This window comes from Octopus bimaculoides, chromosome 7, assembly GCF_001194135.2.
Source record: "Octopus bimaculoides isolate UCB-OBI-ISO-001 chromosome 7, ASM119413v2, whole genome shotgun sequence".
NCBI lineage: Eukaryota > Metazoa > Mollusca > Cephalopoda > Octopoda > Octopodidae > Octopus > Octopus bimaculoides.
Window position 1 is genome coordinate 15,251,573 of NC_068987.1, and position 11,189 is coordinate 15,262,761.

The 11,189-nt window shown below is 36.8% G+C and overlaps 2 protein-coding genes across 9 annotated transcripts in view; one reads left to right on the forward strand and one right to left on the reverse strand.

Moving 5' to 3' along the window:
- LOC106867393 (ethylmalonyl-CoA decarboxylase) overlaps window positions 1-1,444 on the reverse strand; it is a 14,333-nt gene extending 12,889 nt beyond the window's left edge. The window contains exon 1 of one of the 2 annotated variants that reach the window (XM_052969273.1): window positions 1,305-1,444. In XM_052969273.1, the coding sequence (XP_052825233.1) occupies window positions 1,305-1,321 (17 nt within the window). In that variant the 5' untranslated portion in view covers window positions 1,322-1,444. Of the gene's footprint in view, window positions 1-464; window positions 601-1,304 lie in introns of those variants that run through there. The other variant, XM_014912255.2, reaches the window with a different exon arrangement.
- The window catches only part of LOC106867392 (fatty-acid amide hydrolase 1), a 29,639-nt gene that overhangs the window by 3,916 nt on the left and 14,534 nt on the right, over window positions 1-11,189 (forward strand). For 3 of the 7 annotated variants that reach the window (XM_014912248.2, XM_014912249.2, XM_014912252.2), the window contains exons 2-8: window positions 4,959-5,192; window positions 6,283-6,396; window positions 7,559-7,615; window positions 7,950-8,039; window positions 8,547-8,621; window positions 9,594-9,655; window positions 10,853-11,059. In XM_014912248.2, coding sequence (XP_014767734.1) covers window positions 4,965-5,192; window positions 6,283-6,396; window positions 7,559-7,615; window positions 7,950-8,039; window positions 8,547-8,621; window positions 9,594-9,655; window positions 10,853-11,059 — 833 coding nt within the window. In that variant the 5' untranslated portion in view covers window positions 4,959-4,964. Of the gene's footprint in view, window positions 1-433; window positions 565-899; window positions 1,038-3,258; window positions 3,357-4,958; window positions 5,193-6,282; window positions 6,397-7,558; window positions 7,616-7,949; window positions 8,040-8,546; window positions 8,622-9,593; window positions 9,656-10,852; window positions 11,060-11,189 lie in introns of those variants that run through there. The other 4 variants (XM_014912251.2, XM_014912250.2, XM_052969272.1 and 1 more) reach the window with 4 other exon arrangements.

Genomic DNA, 11,189 nt, shown 5'->3' on the forward strand with positions numbered 1-11,189 from the left:
TCTAGCATATCAAGTTTCCCTCAGTGTCTAATCCCAATGTGCACCTTTTTTAAAATTTATTTACGTTGTTTAGAAAATAAAAATTATTTTGTTCACAAAATTTAATTAAAAGAAAAAAAATGTATGAAGTTAACAAAAACAGATAGTGTGTTATTTTTATTCCTTCTACCTATCTACGTTGTTTAGAAAAGAAAAAAGTAATTTTAAAAAAATTATTTACTTTGTTTAAAAGAAATTATTTACTAATTTGCATACGCGCGCGCGCACACATGTATTCGTGCGCCCGCGCGCACTTTTCGTAGGATCGACCACTCACGACTAGCTAGCGCGTTCGGGTCCGCTCTGCTTGAGTAGTACCGTGTAATTATGAGGACCATTTAGCTGCAATTTCTAACAGGTTTAATAACCCCGTAGAAGTTCCCTCGTTGCCAACTAAATTAGATATGATTTAACGATCCACTTACTTTTAGGGTGTTATTTAACCCCATGTCAACTCTCGTCAAATAGACCTTTGATTAAAGATGTTCCAGCTGTGATTATCCCGTTAAGTTCCTTAAAATGCATGTAAGACCACATCGTCCATTGTGCATCTCATTTTTCAAGTCAGTAGAATATGATTTGTGGGGGGGTTGACTGCTATTTGTAATTGCTCTTTTTGTTGAATGTTATTTATGTGGGCCACAATGAAAAAGTTGGACTAGATGTTTTATTGCGTCTTATTGACTTTCTAATTGTTTTAAAGTTTAAATCTTGCTGGAGCTCACTCTATTTCTGTTCTCATTTTTGTTCCCTAGTTTGTGAGATAAAGTACTAGCAACAGACAAGAGGACATTCTCTTGTTCAAAAATATTTTTGGAAATAAAATAGTATGTCGTCACTTAAGAAACAAATTTCATGCTGTCAAACTCTGGCAATAATCAATAGTTGTATAGAATAGAAACATAAGATAAATATAAGCATTCAACAAAACAGGATAGTGCAGCTGTAGCTCTTAACATCACATTGTCTCGTAGCTTTTCTATAAATTTGCAAAAGAGGTAAGTTAAATATTTATATATACATAATGATGGAAACAGATCAGATGGTCTTGCCCTCTGTCCCTGGGTTAGAGGTCGGTGCCTCATCTGGGTTGCCACATTCTGTGACTCTTTTGCTCCCTCCCACATTCTGGATGCTGTAGTAAATGGGAGGGTCACTGCTTCTGTAGCCAAACAGAACAAAACCCTGAAGTATTGGGACCTGACACTGAATTATCTCTTCCAACCTGTGGCGTCTGAGACGTTTGAAGTGGGTAGGCCACTAACCGTGAAGTTCTTGTCATCCTTGGCAACTTGGCTCACCGAGGTGTCGGGTGATGTTGGGGAGGGTGCTTGGCTTTTGCAATGCCTTAGCTTTGCCATCGCCTGTGGTAATGCTGCGAGCGTGCTGGCTTGCTTCTGTGGGTTCCGTTGATCTTTGTGGTGTGCGACCAATTGAAGTATTTGGACCTGCATTGATGCCTTTTTCTTCTCTTTCTTTTCTTTGCCTTACTTCTGTAAAAACTTATATGATGGAAGAAACATGACTATTGTTTAGGATTTGTATTTTAATGTGGCTTTATATTATTCATATATCATATACGTGTCGTATCTTCTATATTAATAAAAGCAAAATTCTGTCCGTCAGTTTGGAACCCCTCTATCTCAGTCTGGACATATTGTACATTTTTGCACTCAGGTTGATCCCGGGATTGAAGATCTGCCCTTCATTTGATTCTTGAACACCCAGCATTGGGATCTGACTTAAAGCCATTTGGGCTGCTATTTCTAGCAAGTAAAGCGACCATGAGAGGTTTCAAATCTGTAGTACAAGAGTTACCTCCCTTAGCTTTAAGTTTTAATGTGGAATTTAGTGGGGAGGGGGGTTCGACAGTAGTCAGACTGTGGCCACGCTGGGGCACTGCCTTGAAGAATTTAAATCGAACAAATCATCATCAGTTCTTTCTTTTTTGTGCCTGGTACTTTTTTTTATTATTCCCTTTTACCGAACCGCTAGGTTACGTGAATGTAAACACACCAACACCAGTTATCAAGCGGTGGTGAGGTACAAACACAGACACAAAACTACTATATATAAATACATATATATATGTATTTAAATTTTCAAAGAACTCCAAAAATTTGTGAACTCACAAGTTTTTCATTTAAACTGAATTTAAAGTAATACCATATTAGTAGGGTACCAATAAATGCTTTATTATAATTACTCTCTTTAGTTTTTGGACACAGGCCCGATTAGCCCCGCACAGGAGCTAGCTTAAAAGTCCACATGGAATGCAGCTTTTTAAGCCAGTATGTAATAAATCTCATATTGACTAAGTTAAATATCAATATCGACAGACATCTGAAAAGTATAGACACCATATTTTTGAAAGGTTAATTTCTAGAAACAAAATGTCATTTGATGCTATTAAAAACTGCACAAAGCAGTTTTTAATGATTTGACTCTGTTAGGCATTGAAGTAACGCGTTAGGTCTGCACAAAGGGCAATTACTTTAGGATGTTTAGTTAACTTAATTTCTAAAAACACTTAAAATGTTTCCTAAAAATTTTTACAATGTGATCTGCAACAAGATGAAGGCAGTTGCATTTTTACGAAGAAATGACCTTTTAGATGGTGGAGAAAATGTTGCACCATGTCATTGTTGTGGTAGAGAAGTGAAAGAAACTTGAAAAAAAAAAAAAGGGTGAAATGGTGAAATTTTGCTAATTTTGTGTTGCAAAACTTGCAGCTGCCAATCTTGTGTGATTTACGTGCTTATTTTAATTATTATGTTGTTTAGCCTTGGTTTCTTATTATTTACTAAGACCTAAATGAAACCTGATTTTATTATTATTATTATTATTATTATTGAAACAGTAAGAACTTTGAAAGAATATATTTACAATGCTAAGTATGTACGAAAGAGTTTATTAAAAATTTGCATAGCAATTTGGTAATAAAGATGAAATACAAATTTGAATAATTTTAATGATGAATTGTGTGAACAGTTGCTCGAAATGCGTGAACAGCCTAAGGATTTTAAGAAATTGGAAAGTAAACTAACATGTCATCTAAACTAAGTTGTAGGTCACAGGCCAAAGTAGCATAAATAAAGTATACAGTGACAGATGTCTGTTTACTGTCAGTGTAAATTGATCTTATTGTCACACAAATAAATTTTATTTCAGTTCATATTTCTTTGTAATACTTTTGGTGCAATCTCATTCTGTATTGTAAAGTTTAGTTTGCACTACTTAATTCCGGTAGAGTAATAAGAATTAGTTGAACAGAAGTACTTCACAATGGTAATGCTATCAGAAATGAAAAGAAAAATGTATATATTTATACACTATCATCATCTCCATTTTAACGTCCACTTTTCAGTGCTTGCATGGGTCAGGTGGATTTTTCCATGGTCAGATGCTCTTCATGTCCTCAACCCCCACTTTTATTTTCACAGAAGATTGGAAACAAAGGCGACTGCTTGCATGACAGTGACACTTGCTTGCAAACTGCATGCAAAATCATGGCTAGGAGACAGTAAAACACACACATATGGCTTGCTTCTTTCATCTACCAAATCCATTAACAAGGCTTTAGTTAATCCAGATGTACAGTAGAAGATGAAACTAAACTTGAGACCATTTTGGTTAGGAAACAGACTTCTTACTGCTCTGCTACCTGGACACGTTAGCAGTGTAACTTGAGGTTATTGGATGTTTTGAGTCTTTCAACAGTCAGACATCCTCACTCAGGCAACCCACCCAGGGTTGTTCAAACCCCAGCTTATGTCCCTGTAGCTGTACCCACAGTAGTTCTACTCCCTCCACGGTTTCCATCTGATTCACTGCAATTTTTGGAATGGCATCTGCTGCTTTGGTAGCCAAATGTTGACCTTCAGCCAACTGGCCTCTATGATGCCCAGTATGTTATACACTTAACAGAGGAATTGATCTGAAAATTCTCATTAAGATCACACTTTGTTCCTCATTAGCAATGCATGTATTCCTCCCTTTCCTTTCCTTCTTCAATATGGTCCTCCCAGAGAATAAAAATCACTTACTCGAACATTTCCAAGATTAACACCATGTCCGGCTTTTGTGATTATGAAGCAACAATCTTTGGGAAATTCCGTTTTTTCCCCTTGTCAACTTTCAGCTTCCAGTCTTGTACCTTTGTTAGTAGGTCACATGAGGTAGCTGTAGCAGTTGATATCAGCTTCATTCAAGCCTTGATGAAAACGACGGTCTTCTTCATTGAGCAGAGGTACTTACAGTGGCTAATCCTACTGAAGATAGTGTCCTCTGTGGCCTTCAACAATCTAGACATGGTACTAATGGTAGTGCCACTTACCGAGGCTTTCGGACATCTGCTGGGGATCAATTGGAGCTCTCATAGTTGTAACTTACAGTGCTAGTTATGTATCTATTTAATTCCATTTAATTATCACCTCTGCCTTAGCGAAGACAGAGTTATTATTTTCAGTCATATTTGTTTGTTTGTTTGTCCATAGACAAAATATCTCAAGAACTGCTTGATGGATTCAGATAAAATTTTCAGGGATGTTTGGCCCCATGACTGGCTAGAAGTGATTAGATTTTGGGATCGATCCAGTACCAGACAAGGATTCTGAATTACTTTTTCGTTTTTTTTTTACTTAATTTTTGAAAGCGATCGGGTTCATTTTTAGTATTCTCGTTTGTGAGAGCAGTCAAGTTTATATCAAATATTCTCATTTTAAAAATCATCTCAGGCTAATGGTTGAGAGGATGTTGATGTTGCCTTGGCGGGGGTTTGTGCTCTCTGAGTGCTCTTATTTATCTATTTTAAAATTTGTCTACTCAGGTTTGTCAGTATGAAATATATCCTTAGGTTATCTTCTTTTCACACCTCCTCCACTCATGCTTGTTTTATTTTTATGTCTGTTTATTTTCAGTGAGACATGGAAAACGTACTTCGTAAATACTGCCAGCTATATATACCTGCAGAGGTATATCCTTACATAGAACCAGGTATATATGCAATCCTGTTGGCATCAGGTGGTGCTTTTCTGGTAAGTTTTATCAAACGAGTACACATGCACCTGAAAGTTAAGGCAGCCGTAAAGGATGCCCGCAATAAACGTGCAGAACAACTAAAAGCATTGAAAGAGAGGTTACAGAAATCAAGTGTGAGTATTTGAAATACAGGTCTATCTCTCTCTCTCTCTCTCTCTCTCTTTCTCTCTCTCTCTCCCTCTCCCAAGATTCCACACAAGCCAGGAGGCTGCACCAGGCCCTAATCTGATCTGGCAGTGTTTCTACAGCCGGGTGCCCTTCCTAACGTCAACCACTCCAAGAGTGTAGTGGGTGCTTTTTACATGCCACCGGAGCAGAAGCCAGTTAGGGCGGCACTGGCATCAGCCATATTCGAATGGTGCTTTTTATGTGCTACCGGCACGGGGCTCACAACTACAATTTCCATTTGATTTGATTTTGGTATTGCTGATGTTGATGTACTTGACTCAATAGGTCTCCTCAAGCACAGCATATCACTCTATGATCCAAAGTACTTTTAAATGGGCTGGTTATGTGGCACTGGTGTAGGTTACATCTGTGGACTCACTTTATTTGCCGGGTCTTCTCAGTCACTGCATACCTCCAGAGGTCTCGTCTTTTGTCATTGCCTCTGTGAGGCCCAACGTTCGAAGGTCATGCTTCACCACCTCATTCCATGTCTTCCTGGGTCTTCCTCTACCCCAGTTCCATGTTTATTTTATCAACCATGAGATGATAAAAAGCAATGTCAACCACTTGGTGAGATTTTGAACTTTGTAACATAAGAGGCTGTAATTAATTATAGCCAGAATTTTCTCTGGTGTTAGACTGATTCTGTCATTGACCAGACTCCTTAATTACAAATAATAATTAAATCCATATTCGTTAGTCTCAATAAAAAGATCAGTATCTTAGCCTCATTATCATTTATAAGTTCTTAGGCTTTGTAAATATTAATCTGGTATATCCCAATTGAAATGCTAGCATGATCTGTTGTGCTACATCGTTTACTCCATAAGGGAACTAAAAATTTATTCTAAATATGAAATGGTGAATCATTAAACTGCAGATAAGAAACTCTTGCGCTGGCAGGAAGGCCTAAACATAGTCACAATCCCAAAACAGAAAATAATATTTAAAATGTTGAAATGCTGTTCTTTTTGGTGGGGGTTTCTTCCTTTTAATTTTCATACAAGACCTTTTTTTTTTGTTCATGTCTTTCAGCTAACAGAAGAAATGAGAACCAGAATTCTATCATTAGATGTTGTTGAACTCCAGAAGCAACTCAAAGATCGTTCATTAAAAGCAATTGATGTTCTTCAAGCTTATCAGTACAAGGTTGTTGTTTTTTTTTATTTTATATCTCTTTTTCTGGGGGTTTTTTTAAACCTTTCTTTGATTGTATTTTTTATGTTTCATTGTAAAACAAGTTTGAAAGATGCACTACTGAAATTTTGAATCCTTCTAAGAAGAACCTCCACCTATTATCGGCTGGCATTCTGAAAGGTAGGTTATGTGCAATGATTACTGGTAATTTATCATTATCATCATCATCATTTAATGTCAGCTTACCATTCTGGCATGTGTAGGATGGTTTGGCAGGGAACCAACCAGCTGCAGGGTTGCATTGAGCTCCAGTGTCATCCTCAGCATGATTTTTCCAACAGGATGCCCTTCCTAATGCCAACCACTTTACAGAGTGTACTGAGTCCTTTTTTTGTGCTATTCACACTAGTGAGTTTGCCATGTAACTTGCAACACAGACAAGAACAGGAAAATGGTTACAAAAATTAGAAGTAATACATTTCTAAATCTCTCAAGAGAGACTTAAGCACTGAAATAGTATATCTTTGCGAGAGGTAAACAGACTTTTTCAAACAGCCAGTCGTGCTACTTCAGGCTGATGATGAGCAAAGACTCAGAAACATGTCCCTGAATGCAGGCTAGGCTGGGTGGAGGAGTTTGTCTCCCCCTCGCAAAGATAAAAGGACACAGGAAATGTGTCAAGGCCAACAGGAAGCGGTCCAGCTTCCTAGGGCTAAATAGCAGTAGTATATTCCCTTATTGGGACTGTCACGTTAAGTTGGCAGTATACAACTACTTTATCGCATCACTACTGCTTAAGTCTCTCTGAGAGATTTAGAAATGTATTATTCTAATTTATATATATATATATATATATATTTTTTTTTTTTCATTGCTGGAAGATATCCACCCATCACCATAATTGTTGACCTTAACAGATTATTGTCTTAATCGTTAAAGTTGCATACAAATTGCTGTACAATATTTTGCTATGTACCTTTACATTCTGAATTCATTTCCTACTGTAGCTGACTTTCTTTTATGCTCATGCTGGGTAAGGACAAAAACAAAATTATGTACCAGTAATACACTGAAAACTGAGTTAAATAACTGTACTTATCTGCTCAAAATTACTGTCTTTTTGCTAATATTATAAATAAATATTTAGTGATTAACCTCTGGTTTTCTACCTCAGGCACTTGAAGCACAAGAGAAAACCAATTGTTTAATTGCAGTAATTCCTGAAGCTGAGGTAAGAAACTTGGCCTGTTCTTTATGCAGACATCAATGTGTATTTTTATGTGTTTTTATATATATTGTTCGTTGTTTTTTTAAGTCTTCTATATGTTATATGTAGTATTTTGCATCCACAGTTACTTCAAGTGTATTTTGTGTATGCCACAGATATATTCCCTGCCACCTATATATTGTTTACTGTTTTTCTTTCTGTGTACACATACACCCCCCCTCTCCCTCTGTATTCTTTTATTCTTTTACCTGTTTCAGTCATTTGATTGCGACCATGCTGGAGCACCACCTAAGCTTGAATGCAAAAAAAATTTTAACAATTTTGGTTCTCTTCCCAGGAATTAGCACTGAAGTGTGATTCTCTGCCATCAGTGACAAAACCTCTTCACGGAATCCCAATTAGTCTGAAAGAAAATATAATCTACAAGGTTGGTTTCTTCTTTGAACTGCAGTTCATGTATTTTCTCATTTTACCTTAAACTTTTCTCTGTAACTGTGGCAATCATTAACTCTCTTCCCAGTTTCACCCCAATTACTCCTATCCTCTCTTCTATAATATAAGTAACCATGTAACGCCTCTACAGCAAGAAACCTGGTTTTTGCAACTAGCAAATTCTAGGTTTACAGTTTTATAAATTAAATTGACCACTAAAGGTCAAATAAGCAACAGACTGACTAAGAAAGTAAAAAAGCTTGAGTAAGGCTTATGAGCAAAGACATTCCACTTATGATCATCCAGTCAGTTTGTATATCAGGGACTATGTTGCTATAGCAGTAAGGTTTGAGAGAGATTTGGTTGCTATTTATAACAGGTCAGCTGACCATGTAGCAGCTCTGTTGTTGACTAGTGAAATTAACTTGAATGTTTGTTGCTTGACCTTCTTATAGTAACTGATCTGGGTTTTTTGTTTTTTTGTTTTTTTGCATCCAATTAGGGACTTTACTCAACCAACGGTTTAGGTTCCAGGCTGTTGAACCCACCTTCTGCACGTGATTCAAATCTTGTTAAGGTATGTTTTATTTTTATACTCAAAAAATTCTTCAGCCAATTTTAGCAATCTCAGGACCACAATGCAGTTGTGGTAGTGAAAAGTGAGGGCTTAACCTATTTGATGTCTTTCTTTCTTTCCAAGACTGACTCTAATCCTAAAACACAAAGCTGCCTCCTCCTCATCATCATCATCATTTAACCTCCACCTTCCATGCTGGTGTATGTTGGACAGTTTGACAGGAGCTGCCCAGAGAGAAGACTGCACAAGGCTTCAGTGTCTGTTTTTGGCATAGTTTTTACAGCTGGATGCACTTCCTAACACCAACCACCCAGCAGAGTGGACTGAATGTTTCATACGGGGCACCAGCACAGGCAAAGTCAGTTTTGGCATGGTTTTTACAGCTGAATGCCCCTTCAAACATCAACCATTTTATAGTGTGGGCTGGATGCTTTTTACATGGCACCAGAAATGTTTTAAAATAATTGCATTTAAATTAAAACTTCTGTCATGTTTTTATGTAATAATGTTATGTTCTAAATCCTAATTTTATAACAGATTTATTTATTTTATCAAATCCTTTCGAAGTCTTGAAATGCTTGGTGGTGGTTGGTGCAGTGTGTCCTCATTTTATTGTTAGCTTTCTAATTTGTTTTTTTTCTTTCTTTCTTCCTCATTATTTCTATCCTTTCCATCTTTTAATTTCTTCAAAATGTATTGGTCTTTGCCTTTCCTTTGGATAACATCAGTGGCATGGAGAGGAGGCGCTGGTATGCATGGGTGACTGCTGGTCTTTCACAAACAACCTTGCCCTGTCTTGTGTCCCACAGGGGAACTTCCTAGGTGCGATCGTACACACTTCATGACTGAATGAAGTCTTTATTGAGCACTATACAATAAGCTATACAATTAGTGCTATTATTTTTTCCTGAATTCATTACTATTGTCTGGTGCAATTAAATTGATGTTGAACATTTATAATTTCTATTTCAGTGCCTGAAAGAACTTGGTGCTGTTCCATTTGTCACAACAAATGTACCACAGACTTTGATGAGGTGAGCCATCATTAATTCCTTGGAGCTATATTATAGTCTTCTTTCCAGTCTTCAACCTTCTATTTACATATCATATCTTGTATGAAATATCCTTTATTTCAAGCTAAAGAGAAAGCATTTATACAATTGCTTAACCTGCTTCAACTTAGCCAGAAATTTTTAGGCTTTATTGATTAAACCAATCCTTGTACTTGACTGGTATTTATTTTATCATGCCTGGAAAGATGAATATCAAACTTGGCCTTAGCAGAATTTGAACTCGGAACATAAACTGCCTCAAGGCATTTTTTTCTGGTGCTCTACTGATTCAACCAGGACAAATATTTTAATTGCTTCTGTTTGTTTTTATCAGTTGTTGGGATTTTTAGAAATGCATGGTTTGTACATGAGTAGCTTAGAGTTTCCAAGAAATCAATTCTGGCCTTGGATAAGGACAATTCCAAAGCAGCAGGCATCAAACTAGAAATACAAAACTTTATTTCAAATATTGAACAATAGAAAAGCTCCAATCTGATCTGGCAATGTTTCTACAGCTGGATGCCTTTCCTAATGCCAACCACTCCGAGAGTTTAGTGGGTGCTTTTTACGTGCCACCGGCATGGGAGCCAGTCAGGCGGTACTGGCATTGGCCACATTCGGATGGTACTTTTTACTTGCTACTGGCACAGGAGCCAGCCAGAGCTGGGGTACTGGCATATATATATATACACACACACACACACACACATAGTATCTCAAAGAAATATGTACAGTCCTAAAAAATTTCACTAAAATTGCCATTATTCTGAGAATATCGAAGCAAATCAAATGAAATTTATACTGAATAAAATGTATTATACATGCAAACCTTATACAAATTTGGAACACAAAACAATAAACATTTTCAAAGATATGAATGAAATATTAATTTTCAAGTGCTATAGCAAATGTTTATTGTCTTATGTTTCAAATTTGTATAATGTTTGCATGGATGATATATTTTATTCAGTATAAATTTCGTTTGATTTCCTCCAAAATTTTCAGTGTAATGTCAATTTAACTGAAATTTTTTAGGGGTGTACATACTTCTGTAAGATACTGTGTGTGCATGTGTGTGTGTCACTACAGTAGAATGAATTCATGGATAATTGCTTAATTGCTTGCATTTATTTTTATCAATTGTTTTTAACTTTTGTGTATTTATATTTTTCTTTGCAGTATCTCATGCGATAATAATATTTATGGACAGACTAGTAACCCACATAAAGCTGATCGTTGTCCTGCAGGGTCCAGTGGAGGAGAAGCAGCTCTCATAGGTTATGGTGGATCAATTTTGGGTATAGGATCGGATATTGGTGGTAGCATTCGCTGTCCAGCTCACTTTTGTGGTATTTATGGATTAAAAACAACTATTACTCGTATGGGGTAAGTCTGTGAAATGTTTTCCACAACCCTCTTGATTCTATAAATCTCTTTTACTCTTTTACTTGTTTCAGTCATTTGACTGCGGCCATGCTGGAGCACCGCCTTTAGTTGAGCAAATTGACCCTGGGAC